The following is a 17,264-nucleotide window of genomic DNA, read 5'->3' as shown; positions in this document are numbered from 1 at the left end:
TCTTTCTCAAAGTGTGATTCCAGTCGGTGTTAGAGACAGCACACCAGGAGAGAAAGACCTTAGGGCCACTCTTCTGGTATGTCAACTGAAAACGGAAGATGAATGCACGCATTGACATATCACTCCCCAAATCCTTTGCTCGTTACTACCCCCGAGACTTTGTCTATATGGTGAGAAAATATCTAGACAGATGAATGCAAGATAGATGATTTCAAGATGCAATTGAAGCAAACGCTTCAGGACTGATCATCATCCAAGGAGTATTACAGAGAATTTCCAAGTGCTCAAGCATTCTGAGCAAGCTGATCTGAAATACTTTATCATTTCTGCACTTTTTTCTGAAAAACTGGGGTACTATCACAAGGTGCATGATCCTAAACTGGAGAGACCACTGGTTCAATTTAGTATTCAAAATTTTGACTAGGAAGGCTGACCACAGGAATCTGGGCAAAAGCAAACATGTTGCATGCTTTTGAAAAGCAGAGAAATGTGAAGATCTGGGAATAGCACTGCAAGTCGCCTGTATGCTTAAGACTTTTAGACTATTGATGCTACCTAAAATAATGTAGTCATGTGGTATTGTCCCAGCAAGAGTTTGGGGAGGATCTTCTGGTCCAACTTTTTAATTGCCAAGTTTTCATTCAACTCTTTTCAGGGAAAGGTGTTTACGTAGATGGCCTTCAAACATACAGGAAAAACAAGGAACAAATTAAGCATGCATCATCCAAAAGTTATTTTGTACCAGGACTAACTTTTTTTTTTTTAAATCAATCCTATATTGAGAGTGGAAGTAGTTGGTTTTTTTTTTTTTTAATAATGTCATAACTCTGCAACATCCAGCCTTCTCTGCTAAAGCAACACAGGAAAGGCAAAAGGGTTTTATGGAACATGTTATAGGTATAATCACAGCCTAAAATCTTTAGCACTGAAAATACCTCTCTTCAGATTGCCTTTGCATTACTCATTGCAGTATCACTGCAAGACAGCTATAAAATGCCAGTTCATAAGATAAGAGAAACAGGGCTTTGCAAAATACCTTCAAGAAATGGCATTCACCTGCATCTTGCTAACAATATGGCATTTCATCTAAGAAAGCCTTTCAAACTTGTTTTACGATGGGGTGAAAATACTCCTTGAAACTCCTGGCTCCAGAGGGAGTTTTCAAAAAGGGTAGCATTTACCCTGCCTACAAGTTAGCTGCAAGTCTGTACTGAAAATTGAAAAATTTGAAGGCAAAATTAAAAGCAGATGTTTTACCTATGAAGTTTATGTCAGCACACTAAACTGTACTGTAGAGTGTTTACGACATTCTCTCCGATCTTTCAGGCATTTTCTCAGTGTACAAGAAAATACATGCACCAAAACGGAAAAAAGACATGAGCGAAGAATACCTATCCTCCCCATTGAGCAACACAGAAAAAACAACCAAAGCATATTACAGCTCACAATACATGTTTATTGTTAGAGGTGTTTACAGAAAAGTCTGTGAATTACTGCTAGCCTAAGACTGACAATTGGGGGGGGTTATGGTTTATGGCTTTGTTTTTTGAATCATTTAAAAAGTCGCAAAACTGATTAAGTTTGGGGGCTACTTCAGTTTTCTTAAAAAAAGTTCAATTCACAGATAAAGGAGAAGGTGCTTTCGCTAGTAATTTAGTAACTACGACCAAATAGGGTGTAAAACTTGGCAGGGTTTTTGCCACAGACACATTTTGCCCCACGCTGTAGTTCACAGAGAGGCTGAAAAGGTATGCAGAGGCTTTTTGCTCCCATGGAGGGGGCGCCAGGCTCAAGATCTTGATCCCTGAAATAAAAGCATATTAATAAATAAATATATTTATTTAAAAATAAAAGTGCAATACTGTGTATTGTACATAAAATCTCAAAAGCACACGAATTAGTCTGAAAGTTTCAGAACTAAGGGAGTAAATATATTGAATTATGCAGGACAGCAAGAGTAAAGGGCGAGGATTGTACATCAGTGTTATACTCGGAGGCATCTTGCATTCTTGTTTTATACTCAAAACATTTTGATTTTGATCTTGGTAGATACTCTCCAGTTCAGTTATATTTTACCTGGCAGTGGTCTTCTTGATCCAATCCTCACACTCAATTTCCCCACAAAAAGGGATTTGTACAATCTGAAGGAAGGGCAGAGGAGGAGAGAGAAAAAAACAAACAGTTATACAGCTAAAAAATCATCCTTGTCTCTGGAAGATTCCTAAACCTTAAGATCTCGTATACACTCAAAGTGGGGAAAGTTCCAATTGCTACAGTTAAATTTTAATAGCTCTTTCTCATCAGGAAAATAGATAAGCACAGTCATCTCTCCATAGCGCAGCATGGAAAAACCTACACAAACCCAAAGCAGCATATAAATCAAGTCAGAGTGCTGATTTTATTTTATTTTTTTTAACCCAATATATCTTCCTTCTGTGGAAAGTATAGATACTGTTTTCTCCTGAAATACTCTGTTTTTTGAGAAAAGTTTAAATCTTTCAAACTGCAGAACAAATGCTTGCTTACATACTGCAAGATAGTGCTTTCCTAATCAAGTTTCCATTTTAATTCCATTACTATGAATTTTCATATTTTCTGAACAAGACAAGGACATACATATTTTAAGAAAATAGAATCGCCAACAGCACGTTTTTCTTGGGGGCGGGAGGCAGTGGTGCGTATTTTCCTGCTGTTTCCTTCAGTTAGCTTAACTGAAGAAAATTGAGGAAGTAAAGTTGAAATGATAATATCATACACTCTTCTCAGTACTACTCTTAGCTGTTGCAGCAAACCTCTTTTCCCAAGTTTTATATTTGATTTTACTCATTTTTTTCATTTTTAATGGACTTTCACAGTGAAAATTCTGTTTACTACTAAAAAGTAGGATTACCCTTAAAAAGACACCCCCTACACACATTTGAACGCTCACGTAATGCTAATAGCTGAGGGCAACAACAGCTACTAAATTCAGCCTTCACAGTTATTTTAATTCTATCCGAACTGTGAATAAGGTTTGCTGATCTGTGGCTTTCTTTCACCAAATGTACATTCTTAGTGCAAAATTCTCAGTTTGCCTTGAACTGGAACACACCTTTATTATACTTCCCTTTATAGCTTCACTTTCTTGCAACTGAAAAAAGGAACTACTACCACTCTACTATACTGTTCTTGCATTAATCTTTTGTTACTTAAATGAAACCTTGTTTAAATACCTGTGCAGTTATTCTTAAGAGTTTCAACTAAACTTTGCATGCAACGTAAAAGAACACGGAAGCAGTCCACATTTTTAAAGAGCTAATAGTCCACACTGCAATTATAGTAAGGGGAAAACAGCAACAGGAATTAAGCAGGAGTACTTCAGCTTATGAATTTTCTTCTTAAACAGTAGTCAGTGCTAACACAGTGTAGTTTCAAGAAATTACAGAACACATGTGCTATAAAATTTTGTCCATACAACATATATAGGTAGAGAGTGAAACAGTCATAAAAGGACGTACATAATTTTTTTTCTATTCAGATATGCCGATTATAATAAACTTATATAACCTAAGTACCAAAATGGTACAAGTATCCAACTTGGAATATAAAAATATTTGTTCACATTTCCAAGTTTAACTACATTATAAACTAGAGTATATTAGAGTTCTAAACAGTTCAATTCTCTTGGCCCTCTCTAGAATCCAGGTGTACACGACAGTGAGTGTTGAACATTGAAGACCAGGCATTTTACCCTCTCCATAGGCAGAGTGTATCATTTGGAACCTCTGCAGTAGGAGGAGAAGAAAGGGGGTTCTATAGTATTTAATCAAAATTAAAGTTTAATATTATGTGCATTTTTTTCAGAATGAGCTTCACATCCGATTCCTGCTCTTGGAATGAGCTTGACTGTCCATTTCAGTTTATTTTTACATACAAGTTTATTGCATCTCTTAAGATTTTTTAAGAGCTTATGTCTTCCTCAACTACTTCTTTGTCTTGAAGAGAGTCAAGCATAGTTTCAGAGTGCTTGTTTAATTCAGAAGTGAAAGATACATGATGGCACATCTTGAAATCACAATACATGAGAGCAGTAGTACTAGTTGAACATCTATGCAGAGCACAATTATTTGTTAAGCAGACTAAAGAATTTTGTTTTTTAAATCTAACACCAGAATCAGATGCTTTAGAGACACTTGCACCAAGGAAATGATACTTTGCAGTTAGTAGGAAGAGCCCAAAGCTGTTTGGAAACAGAGTATTTCACACTCGTATTTAGTTTTGTAGAGGAATATAAGGCAGTACTACTATTCTAGCACCTATGCACAGAATGTCTAAAAACTCTGTGTCCTCAACTTTATAAGCATGCTAAATCAGTTCCTCCTCTAAAGTTTATAATTATTCCTTTAAATCTTGTTATAAATTAAATTTAAGTGCAATAGAAATGTAAGAAAAAAGAGTGTGATGGAAGGTCAAGCCTAACCAAGAATAATGTAAAAGTATTTTTGAAGTTAACAAAAGTACTATGAATTCTTGGCACTTGTGCATTTTCCATCAGAAATTTTGAAATTTTCAGAGTAGATCTAATTGGCACACAAAAACCCCATGATCTCTCTTTATAAAATACACAGCCTTACTGATTGATCCTGGAGATCCTACTAGTTGAACACATTAATCTAAATATATGAACAATTTCACAAGCTGAGGTTTGTGACAGAATTTCAGGGTTAAGAACTTCTGTCAGTGGATCTCTGAAAAAGAAGCAGCAGCTCAATTCTCTACTGAAGACTTAATCTCTCACCTAAACTTCAAATACTTTGCCAGAACTTTAAATTTTTCACAGATCTCTAGATCAGTAGAGCTCAATCATCCACATTACCGGTCGTTCTTACTATCAACCCAAGGAGGTTTCTGACTTGCAGTAATTCTCAATGAACCCAATGGCTTCTACTCAGGTCATAAGGGCAAAACTTCTTTGACGTAAATAGCATGTACTTTAAACTCTTACTTGGACCTTATTATGAGATTTGACAAGTGTTTTTCGCTGCTTGCATTAGAATATTGACAGTAGTTTATCTTAATCTGAATAAAATATTTACATTAATCTCTCTGAGAAGCACTTTCTGATAAAAATGTAACACTTTAAATGCAAATTACTAAACTGCAGCATTGTAAGTCACTTCAAGATACCCTGTCACCTCTAGCATAGGACTAAATATTGAATGGTGGTAGCCTGAAACACCATTATTTAGTAAATACGTTTTTTTAGAAAAAGAAGAAAGCAATGTATACCACAAATTTTGGGAAAGCTAATTCATTTTTGTGCAGCTCTACAGGACAGGCTTCAACTGCTTGTGAAGGGAGACTTCCATAAAAACCACAGCAGTATTTATCTACAAGCTTTGAAATTTCTAGCCCCTGATGGTTTGTAAGGGACAGAAAGTGTGTGAATGTACTTACCGGGATAGAATGAAGTAAATTTCCTTACCTTTCCTGAATCAAGCTCTTTTTGAAAGTCCTCCATAGTATTGGCCACCACCATATGACTTTTTAGGTCCTCAGAAGCTCTAAGAAAAGGAAAAAAAAAGAAAAAAAAAATCAGTCAGGGCAGATTTATGCACATAACCTCACCGGCCAAATGAACTAAGTTTTCAGAGTCAGTCAAAACAGAAAGTTACATGAAGAGAAGCTATATATTCATTTGAATCTTCCTAACCAGATTATGTCTTTCTACCACTTCTGCCCTCAAAGAGATAAAATTTTGATTAATCGCCAGTGGGCTGTTCTCCGGGTTGCTGCACATTTCACCACGTTAATTCACACTGTTGTGCATGTTAGTTCAGCACTGACCTCCTGTAGATAGAAACAGATAAGTACTATAGATGTATATTTTTCTTTTTTATTGTGTTCTAAATCTAAATAGCAAAATGCTTTCTAACTAGGTAAAAATGTTCTGCTTGTAAGCAACTTTGATCACCACAGAAGAAAGTAGGAAAACTCATCTGCCATGGGGCTGGATCAGCACCGTGTTCTTTCTCGGTGTCCTTACAAACAATGGTTTGCAATAACAGACATGCAAGGAATTTGGCATATGCAGTAAGTGCAAATAACAGTTCCAAAAGCATTTGATTGCTTCTAAGAAAACAATACTATGAAAGTCAATAGGACAGGGTCTTCAAATACACTTCTGAACACAGAACTTCAACTCATAAAGCTTCTTAGACAACTTTATCTTTCAAAACTTCCTGCCAAAAGCATCTTTCAGGAACGAATCCTGCACATTGTTATCCCATGAACTATTTATGGTGTATGTGTTTATTAATACTTTACATGAATTCACAGAAGTGTTTTTTAAAATAAGTTCACAATTTTTAACATTCCTATTGTGCTCATGAAACAAACTTCTATCACTGTATGTGAACAAGTTTCAGAGGCAGAAAAATGAAATGTCGCAAACAGAAAGATGGGCCTAACCTGTCTTTCTGCACAGATGAACCAATAACGTGAGAAATTCTTCTGACAGGTAAAGTGCATCTGTGATTAGCACAGCCATTTACTGTACCTCTCAATTTACCTGTTGTAAAGGTTAGCATGGATCTCCTCCAAAATCTGCTTCAGTCTATCTTCTGCCTCATGTTCAGAAAAGGTCAGCTTCTGTCCTGTGTCCCTTCTAACAGCTACAAACTGTTGGCTCTTCATGTCTCGTGGTCCCACTTCAACCCTGACTGGAACACCCTTCATTAAAAAAAAGTTAGGAGTTATAATGAATAGGTCATTCTCAGAAGAGTTCATTTTCTCGCTCTCTTTTTTTTTTCCGGTTGTTCTAAAGCCCAGTCTTAATATGGAATCACTTTACACATTCAAGTTTCTCTGAAAAAAAATCAGCATATATTCCACTGCTTTTATGCATTTCTGTCTTTCCCATCCACACTCTCTTCACTTGTGCATTATACCTTGCTCCAACCTTGCTTCACTACCTTGGAGACTGCATCTGTGCCAACACGCATGTAATACTGACAGCTAAAGCACAGCTGAAACTACACTAAGACAGTTATCCCAGATAGTGCAAATCAGATTTTTAAAGTCTGAATGATTAAGACTTTTAAGTCCTTTTAATGTTGTAGTTCATCCAATAATACCTTTTTATTCTGTTTTCACAGAACACTTTCAACTGTATGAACAGCAAACAGCAAAAGTTTGTTACATATAGCCCTAATATCGACATTAACTGCATAGAATATTTGACCACAAACAGTTGCTTTATTTATGTAAAGCTTTTATGCTTCATAAACTTGGGTGATAAGAACCATGTAATTTCTCATCTCCCATATGCCATCAGACAAAAAGAGTTTCCATTTTACTAGGCAGTTAAGAGTCTACTGAGTCTAACTTATTTTCTCTACATCCTGCTAACGTGTCCCAAGCTGTACACGTTCCTTCACGGTAAATGAAGAGAGTAAGTGTGAATGCATTTTGGTGTTGGTTCCCCTGCCGCCCCAAGGGAAATCTAATCTCTAAGCTAAAAAGCTAAAAGCTACAAACATTCTACAGTATTCAACAGGTGAACAGGAGAATCAGAGACATTACCCAAGCTTTCTACGCATTTTGTGCCCTGGAATCTCTTCAAGTTCACAGCTTCCAAATGATTCCCTATACCTTCCCCCCCCCCCATTTATGCTAAAAAGATGAATAGTATAGTAAAATCTGTCTGAAGGGTGAAATATCTACTCCTACTGCAAAGCTACATAAAAAGCTATTCAAAACTGTAATTAACAAACAATTTAAACTGAACATTCTAGTTTATGGCATACAAAAAAGCTGTCTCCATAATTAAACTCATTGGAAAGCATCTAGTACTTCTAATTGTAATACTACTTTCCAGTGAAAGAAGGATGCCTAATAGTCACGTAGGAAGACTTCCTAAGAAAGAGCAATGGAACTAATAATACCAGACATTATAAAACAAGTACCAACGACTTGGATCTTTTTGGAGGTAACATCAGAAATCTGCTAAGCTGAAAAATACATAAGGCAAAATACTTTCCAGTTCTTTCTTGTACTTCTTACTCCAGTACCCTTGGATTTTTTACCCTATGAAATTCCTTATCAGTACTCAATAAAATGAGTGCACTTTGCCTGCAATTAGCCTGAAGATGCTGTTTACGTATTATGCCGGACACATTAGTACATTCTATAAAAAAACATCAAGTTTTCCCCATGCTGTGCCTCCTTGATAAACCTAATTTTATTTAAAAAGTCTCCCAACATGGATTCATGGTATTAGAGCTCCATTTAAGAAAAATATAAGGTTACACAAAGGGAAGAGAACTCAGACACAGTGGGAACTTTCAACAACTCAGGGAGCTTCTACCATAGAATTGTTTAGGTTGGAAAGGACCTTTAAGATCATTGAGTCCAACCATTAACCTAGCACTGCCAAGTCCACCGCTAAACCATGTCCCTAAGCACCACATCAACACACCTTTTAAATACCTCCAGGGATGGTGACTCAACCTGGGCAGCCTGTTCCAATGCTTGACAACCCTTTTGGTCTTACACTGAAGATTAACATACTGAAACTAATTTCAAATTCAGAACAAAAATACGATCCCATAACATCACTCAATACATTACTCAATTTCTAATTACCATTGTTTCATTCTGTTCACTATTTTTGTTTTACAAAAGCCTCTTACATTTGATGAAGCAGAACTGTTCCTCTCAACTACTGTATGAGGGGAACATGGTAATTTTGAAACAAAAAAAATTGCTCCCTTCTTTGTTGATGCTGTACAGGTTTATCTTCTCTGTTCCACTGTGTGCAAGGACGGCACTGTTGTGACCCTAGAGACACTTAGGTACTAATACAAATTTTTAAACATGCAAGTAATTTGTACTATTAATTTCATTTTCTAGGAACATAAAGTGGAGACTTGGAAGTTCAAAAATCACTAGTGACACGCAAATCCTAGCAAACAGAGCAAGTCTCAGAAAACATCTTTTCTTCATTTATTAATGAAAGCGATCACTGAATATCAGGCAGCAATTCTTCATTTAGAGAAAATATTTGCTTTCAGAATACAAAGCACGCATAACATGCCTCATACATACCCCACATATAAGCTTCAAAACACCTCCTGGAAAGAAATGTACCTTAAGTTCCCAGTGGTTGAACTTCCAACCAGGTGAATAGTTGTCTCTTAAATCAGCCCGTACACGGATATTAACACTAAGCAGCCTATTACGATATTCGTTACATTTCTTCAATAAAGCCTCTTTGTCCTCTTCGGGAAGGGAATTTGTGATACCACAGGGTATAATTACAACCTGCAGTAAAACATGACACATACTTTATAAGAAAATTAGCTCCTAGTTATTACAAAAACTTAAAAACAATATTGTGGCCCTATATCCCAGTAATTTCTTTCAAGTTCTCAGAAGTAAAGGATACACTTCCCTTTTCAACCAAATGATACAGGTAAGATTGTTTTAAATAGATGGACTATTAAAGGGAGCTTATCCACCACAAGTACCCTCGTGATTTGTATTAACTTTATACAGCATGCTTTGTAATCAGACAGCTCCTGTCCTATGTTAAGTCTTCCAGCTGCCCGATACGAAATGCTTGTGAATTCCAAGACAGAAAAGGAACCAAAATGGTAGTTTAAGGCATTTTACACACCTGAACGCAGGCCACTCGAGGTGGGAGCACCAATCCCATGTTATCTCCATGAATCATTGTCATTACACCAATAGTTCGAGTTGTAATGCCCCAGGAATTCTGATAAGCAAACTGTTTTTCTCCTGGTTTCTTGGGATCTTCATATACAATTTCAAACATCTTTGAGAAATTCTGCCCTAGATGATGTGATGTTGCTCCCTGAAATAGTTGCACATAGAAAATTCTTCTTAATGGAAAGTGAATGTTATCAAGCATCAGTTTAAGGCTTTCATCTTACTGTATTTACTGGAAAAAAAATATTCTTCTAATAGAGAAATACCTGGATAGCTCTTCCACTAGCAGATATAAATGCCTCTACAGTGGTTGTATAATCACCCCCAGCGAATTTTTCCTTCTCTGTCTTCCTTCCTTTCACAACAGGTATTGCTAGGAGATCTTCGTACACTTGAGCATACAGATCAAGTATCTGCATCACCTACGATGAACATACTGTCTTAAGAATTACTCAATATTTTGCATTTGCTAAATCACGAAATATTTTTATATGCCAGAGTCTAAAATCTTAAAAATTTGACACTTCCTCAAGATTGTGATTAAAAAACAAGATTTCTTCAATTGCTTTAAACTTTGGCTGTTATTTTCTATGAATCAAATAGCAACAACTATAAACCATGACAGAAAACAAGAAGGGTCACTGCAGCAATGCCAGACCAATGGCTATACTAACTTCTAGTTTCCACCTAAAAGTTTGAACGTCTGCTAAGTAAATAAAGATATGCCATGATACTCAATGAAACATCTGTCTTTTGGGCAAAGGAAGTGTTAAAATTTCTAGCAGTTAACACGTGAACGCATTATTTAGATTTTTAAGGAAAATAGTTTATTAAGGAAAATATCTTTTAAGGAAAGCATTCTTTATATATCACACTCTTCAAACTCCCCATATTGTTTAAAGAGACTAAAGCCTCAGACATGGGATACATCTGAGAAAAAAAACGGGTTCTAGTACACTTGGCATTTTTCATGAGGGCTCCCAAAGAAAAGGAGACAGATTTCTACCAGGTCCTAGTAAAAAGATTTGTTTGTGTTGCTATGGAGTAAGGTAACTTTCTGAAAGCAAAAGCACCAGCATATTTGCTTTTTACCTCCTCTGCTGCTTCTTCATATGTTGCAAATGCTGTGTGACCCTCTTGCCAAAGGAACTCACGAGTGCGAAGGAAAGGTTGGGGATGTTTGAACTCCCAACGCTGGACGGGGGGGAAATAAAAAAAATTAACACCATGATTAATACTAAAGTGTCAAATTATTGTTAAAAATAATGTTGATAAATAAGTATTAGAAAATTCTGAATAAAAGATAAGAAGTCAACTATTCACAGATTTCTACTTAAACAATATGATCGACAATATACATTGATAAAGTACGTTTTATTAAAAACAGTGAGAAAAACAAATCACATAAACCACATTCATACTTTTGCCATGAAGTATGTGCTGTGATCAGTATCATCATGCCATGTCCACACAGAAAAATTGTCCTACACTGCACTTACGATACAACAGTTACTCAGAAATCATGTACAGACATACCACAACATTGCACCACTGATTAAGCTTGATAGGAAGATCCCTGTGTGACTGCACCCACTTTGCATAGGCAGGATACATGACTGTAAAAAGAAAGCAGTTTTGGGTCTCTGCACAATACAGCCAGTTTATGCCAAACCTTTCTTTTTGCTACATATAACCGTAACATTCTCTGCTTTGAGAACTATGCTTTTATGTTTAATTCTCTTTAAAACACGTTTTTTGTCTTAACACATAATATTTTCACTGAAAAGAGTACTTTCACTTCATCCTGTGTCTCTGCAAAATAGCTTGCTTGCTGCTGGTCAAAGTACAATCCAAAGCTTACTATCTAATGACACTATGTTTGAGTCACTGGCTTGAAGTGTGTAAATACATCTAGGTTCACAAATAAAAATTCACTGACCTCGAGATTTCAGGATGCTATACCATACCTGATTCAATTAAGAACTCATCCAGCCTTAGATCTTAAAACGTTTAAATTACTCAGAGGAAATTTTAGTAAAAGCTAGTTTCACAGCTATAGTCAAAGTACATGCAAAACTGAAGTGAATTATGAGATGAAGAAATTTTCTTACAAACAATATAAAACAACCAACCAAACGTTTTTCAGTCAAAGCAAGTCAGTCTTCAGGATATTAATGGAAAAATTCCTAGAGTATACATTTCCCAGAAAAGCCCATTTAATGGAACGTATAGTGTTGTGACATTTGCTATAAGCAGCAGCAAATTTAGGAAGTTTTAATAAGGAGTTATAGAAAACATTCTAAAAAATGGGGTTCCACTTTTCAAAAGGGATGCTTGTCTGTCAGCTACTCTATACCTGCCAAACTGCATGAAAAGAGGTCTACCTGTTTCACTTGTGGGACGTACAGCAATTGGTTCAGCCAGATCTGCTTTCCCGGATCTCGTGACCCAAGCAACCTAAGGGAAGAAAAAAAAGGGGTGGGGGGATAAAATAAAATAAAAAAAAAATCAAACACAACGAGTTTGAAAAGAATCTTACTACTTTCATACTCAGCTGCAGACTAAGTGGTTGGGTTTTTCTTGTACTCAGATTAAAATAATGTTTTGAAGTGTACCTCAGGAGCAAAGTCAGCAATATGAGTCTTCTCTTTCTCTAGGGCAGCCTGGGACACAAACATGGGGAAGTAACAGTTTTCCACTCCAAGTTTCTTGATCTCTGCATCGAAGAAGTTCTTGATAGCTTCCCAGATAGCATAAGCCCAAGGACGAAGAACATAACAGCCACTCACATCATAGTATTCAATCATCTCTGATTTTGTGATCACCTTTCAAAAGATTATTTAGATACTGAAGTTTCAATTTCATACACAAAGAACATTCACTAATTCAAGCGTGTGGCATGCAATTCAAGAAAAGTCTCCTATTTAAAAGTCTTTGTGCTCAAAAAGTTAACAAAGATATGCTTTGAGATCGCTTTTGTTACCTATAATTAGAGAAAGTTAAGCAGGAACGTTAAGTTTAATAATAGATCTGAATAATGCAAACACTTAAAAACTGAATTTCATGAATCCAAGGAAGAGACAGTAGCTAATTTCCAGGAACCAACAAACTGCACTTTTGTAAGAAATGTCTCTACCTTATGTCAGAAAACATTTTTATTCCTTAGGGTATATGCAAAAATTATACTAGTGAGAGGCAATGTACACCAGTGACATCTATTTTCAATCTTTCATAAGTAGGCTAATCTAAACTAATCATCTCTACTCTGGTTGCTTTGAACCTCATAGGCCAGCAAACTCATTCCGGATCAACAGGTACTAACTTTTGTTATACATCATCTTGAGGTGAAATAAAACTCCCAAGCCTGTTTAATTCCAATTACTTGACTGTTTGTACTCTTAATGAAAGAGGAATTCATTCATGAATTAAGAAAATCGCGTGTGTCTGTATGCGTGTGTCTGTGTGCGTGTGTCTGTGTGCGTGTAGGGGGGAGGGTGAAATGGTTGATGCTCATCCTTTTTACAGCTTCCTAAATTTATTCAGCTCTTCAATCCAGGCACTTCTATTTAAGACCATGATAGCAATGTAAGCAATAGAAAGAGCAAGTATTTTGTTTCGTATTTTAAAAAAACCAAAACCACAAAAAAACAGAAATACAAGATAAAATACAAATCCAAAACAGATTTTGATTTATAAAGACAGTGAAATAATTCTTCAACTCAAATTGACGTGCACTTACCTGAGAGAACCAGTCTGCAAGATTTTCTTCTTTTTTAGCTTCTAGACCCAGCCTACGGTATTAGAAAAGAAACAGATTTGTGCTGTACAGCATTTAGCAGTGAAATTTATCCTAACCGTTTTTCTTTTTTCTTGGGGGGGGGGGTGGGGGGGGGGGGGGAACAGAGTATTTTAATTTTACTTCATAAAGCTAACTTTTCCCAAATTTTTTTTCTGACAGTTCAGTATGTATTGGCTAGTAGGAATTGCTAGCATTTTTCCTTTCCTTGGCTAGCAAGAGTATTTCATAAAAACAGCTCCATTTCTTTTCTACTGTTTGAACCCTTCTAATTCTCACCATAGTTACATCAAAGAACCTCATAATGATGCATTAAAAAACCCAAGCACCTCCAATAAGAACCTAAGACTAACCAGACCTGTGTGTAAGCTGTCTTACTCTTCGTTTTAAAAATTCCTTACCTAGCCAGTGGCTACAATTTCAGGAAACATATGCAACTTGAATTCACCATTCATGTGAATGTCAGTCACAGTATTTGAGACTGAAAACTGGCCCTACCACCAAAATAAAGATAACTTGTAAAACTACAAGGTTCTAAAGAAGGCTAAACTCACCAGACTCAAATGACAGTAGACAAAAGTAAAGTTTATATCTCTACAGAGAAGTTTTAAGGATGAAAAATGCATTTTTATGGCATAATTTCTATACAAAATAACTACATGTCTGTCTCTAACATGTGATTTATGTATCTGAAACAGGAAATAAGTAGTGCTGCATAATACATGCTGTGGAAAGACTTCTAAACTTTCAGAGTGGGAGCAGGAGAGGGGATGGACAGCAATCATCACTGGAGAGTTCCACCATCAACAGCAGCAGTGCCTTGCTCTGGGTTGGGCTACATACTTCTCATGGTACTCACAGTAAATATTTTGGAAACCCTGGTACAATTAAATAAGCATAAGGGGTTTTCTTCTCCGGGGTTTATACTGAGCAAGACACAGCAGCATGTTTACAGAAGCAAATAACGAAGCATAGCAAGTTCTCAATGACAGTAACAGTACCCAAAGTAACAGAGTGTGCACGCTGCTTTATGCCTTCTACAGGCTAGGTAGAATTTTCCTCAGTAGGATGCTGAGATACAACTGACGCTAAATAAACTGTGGTAACTTGCTTTTGGCTTGATCCTAAATATGAAAATGAACATAGTTGTTTTGCAGATGTCTAAGCTTTCGAGTGAAATCAGAAACCTGTAAAACTCTAACTCTGAATAGAGGTAAACAGTTGAGGTTTCTAGCAAATAGATAAAGATCACATCTTTACCTCGTTTGTTTCTTAGGGCCTTGACACTCTCCTGATCCATTTGAGGAGAGTTCATTACCACTCTGTCCTTGCAAAGGTTCTTTTTTTGGGCCATCATTTTGCTTCTGTTGCTTACTCTGCTTTTCAGACTTGTTCTCTTTCTCTTTCTTCTTCTTGTCTTTCTCATCAGTGCCACCAGCAGAAACTGGTTTATAGTCAACTCCTGCAACAGACTTATACTGGGCCTTCAACTGAAGAAGTTCCTTAACAGCTGCATCTATCTTTTCCTTGAAGAACAAAAAAAAAAAATTCATACAGAAATCACAGGAATAAAATGGCTCTATCAAAAAAATAAAAATGGATCTATGTATGGCATTGTGGACATGCACATCGTGTTGGGGGAAAAATCTGCAAAAGCCAATACTTAACTTAAATGCGTTAACATTTTAAGGACCATATCTGACAGGAATAATTTTAAAAGTACGTTTCAGATCTCAGAATTCAAATGTTGCCTATTCTAAATGTACGTTTCTAATTCCCATAATCACACAGAATTTAAAATAGATTTTTAGATTTAAATACATCTATTACATTTTTGTATTACAGTACGTTTTTACCTTTTCTGCTTTTTCCGATTTCAATTTCCTAACTTCATCTCCTTGAAGAGCTACTTTGCTAAACAGGGCTTTAGCTTCGGGTGTCTCTGGACCACCAGGTACTGTGTTTGATGCTTGAGGCAAAGCACCTTGAGCTGCTGGTGGATGTCCTGGCTTGTAGTCCTGCCCAGTCTTTTCCTTGTAGTCAGCTTTTAGAGAAAGAAGGAGTTTTACTGCTTCATCTATTTCACCCTATATGGAGGACAAATAGCAGGATGTACTGGTGAGAATTAAAGACAGAACTGACAAGAAGCATTGATTTTCAGGCTAAGAAAATAAAATTTCCATCTAGCAATAAACAGGGCTTCGTAATTAGGGGAGAACTCATGTAATAGCTCTTCCCCAAGCAACAGGTGTACATTTGAGAGCTGTCACATTGTCACAGAATGTTCCCCTAGCCCATCTGGCCAGCTACAACCCATTAATAATTGCAGCAGAATCTACACTGAAAAATACAATAAACTGTTTTAGAAAAGGGCTTTTCTAAAAAAACCAACGAACCAAAAAAAAAAACCCCACCGAAAAACAACCCAACCAATTCTGCAAGGTAGAAATATAGGCAGAAAAAACCAGCAGCTCCTGAAAACATACAGGTTTGTCTCGTGTTCTTTTCCACAACTATCACTGAATTTGTCAAGTTTTGAAAAGTCTTGCTATTGTTGCAGTACACTACATACTTTTATCTTCACTTGTCCCAAATACAGCAAGAAAAAGCAAAATACATTAACAACTTATGCAGGGTTGACATCTGCCATGCTTGTGCCTATTCATCTAGATGTGAGAGGTTAAGTTTGACTTTCTATACCAGCCGAATTTAGAATTTATATCTCAGAGTCAAGAAAGTATCCAGCATCAGCGTAGCCTTGTGTGGCATTATCAGACCATGCAAGTTTGATTGCTAAGCTATGGCCTGGACATAAGGGAGTTTAGTACACTGTTTGTTCATTACTTGGTGAAAGATTTCCCCCCAGTGGCAAAACGTGGTAAGAATTACAATTGCTTACTCTATTTACTATTATACCTTGGAAGCTTTCTCTGCCTTGAGTCTGCGTACCACTTCCCCTTGTTCAGCTACATTATCATAAAGTGCTTTGCCATCCATTAAGCTACAGGGTGCCAAGTTACTGCAGCATACAGAAGATGGAAGTGTAGTGGAAGGTATACAAGGAGGAGCTGAAGGTGGATTTCCAGGCTTGTACTCTTGACCTGTCTTTTGTTTATATTCTGCTTTTAGATTTAAAAGAATTTTCACCGCCTCATCTATTTGTTCCTGAAGCAAGAAAGGAAAAACAGCAGTTGCAGATAAAGATAGAAACAACAGAGATGCAACACAATAGCTAAGATAACATAACCTTTACTAGAATGGCACTAACATAGCTGCTGTAATAAAACTTCTAGAGCTAACTTGTTAGTGTAAGTTGTCATTATTAAGTTCTGCGGTAAAACTTCTTAGCCACAATACCTACAAGTTGCACATCAAAGGACCTAATCAGGCAGTATATGTAAGGGCTGATTTCTGTGCCACGAAAGCTTTCCATTTAGGCGGCTTAGTTCCCTGCAGTTACAGCAGTCCATGACTTTTTACACTGGAGAATGGGAGCAAATGCTCAGACTCCGAATAAAGAATGGTTCCCTGGCCACTATCAAATTACTACCGAATTTATTATTGTTATTCTAGCTTTCAAGTTACAGCCCTTTTTTCAAGTTACCACCTATATTCTGCTTCACTTATCTTGCACCACTAAGAAAAGAACTTGTTTATTTATTTTCCAGGTTCTCCATGCACTATCACAGAACTCATGAAGTCAGCTGTATCAGCTTAAGAGAATTTGGGAAAGCACTTCATGGAATTTCAAAGTACT

General features: G+C 36.6%; 1 protein-coding gene across 1 annotated transcript in view; it reads right to left on the bottom strand.

Annotated features, from left to right (window-relative positions):
* Window positions 1–1,435: 1,435 nt before the first annotated feature.
* The window catches only part of EPRS (glutamyl-prolyl-tRNA synthetase), a 38,765-nt gene continuing 22,936 nt past the window's right edge, over window positions 1,436–17,264 (bottom strand). Inside the window, exons 19-33 of the mRNA XM_009333676.1 lie at window positions 16,424–16,672; window positions 15,364–15,594; window positions 14,768–15,033; window positions 13,451–13,502; window positions 12,327–12,536; window positions 12,096–12,168; window positions 11,248–11,327; window positions 10,804–10,905; window positions 9,978–10,133; window positions 9,659–9,856; window positions 9,130–9,303; window positions 6,551–6,711; window positions 5,465–5,543; window positions 2,077–2,141; window positions 1,436–1,804 (exon numbers count right to left, since the gene is read on the bottom strand). Of these exons, the coding sequence (XP_009331951.1) occupies window positions 1,654–1,804; window positions 2,077–2,141; window positions 5,465–5,543; window positions 6,551–6,711; window positions 9,130–9,303; window positions 9,659–9,856; window positions 9,978–10,133; window positions 10,804–10,905; window positions 11,248–11,327; window positions 12,096–12,168; window positions 12,327–12,536; window positions 13,451–13,502; window positions 14,768–15,033; window positions 15,364–15,594; window positions 16,424–16,672 (2,247 nt within the window). The 3' untranslated portion in view covers window positions 1,436–1,653. The remainder of the gene's footprint in view (window positions 1,805–2,076; window positions 2,142–5,464; window positions 5,544–6,550; window positions 6,712–9,129; window positions 9,304–9,658; window positions 9,857–9,977; window positions 10,134–10,803; window positions 10,906–11,247; window positions 11,328–12,095; window positions 12,169–12,326; window positions 12,537–13,450; window positions 13,503–14,767; window positions 15,034–15,363; window positions 15,595–16,423; window positions 16,673–17,264) is intronic.

Source organism: Pygoscelis adeliae, unplaced genomic scaffold (assembly GCF_000699105.1).
Source record: "Pygoscelis adeliae isolate BGI_AS28 unplaced genomic scaffold, ASM69910v1 Scaffold1, whole genome shotgun sequence".
In the NCBI taxonomy this organism is placed as follows: Eukaryota; Metazoa; Chordata; class Aves; order Sphenisciformes; family Spheniscidae; genus Pygoscelis; species Pygoscelis adeliae.
Note: the sequence above shows the minus strand (reverse complement) of the source record. Positions and strands in the feature narration are given on the sequence as shown.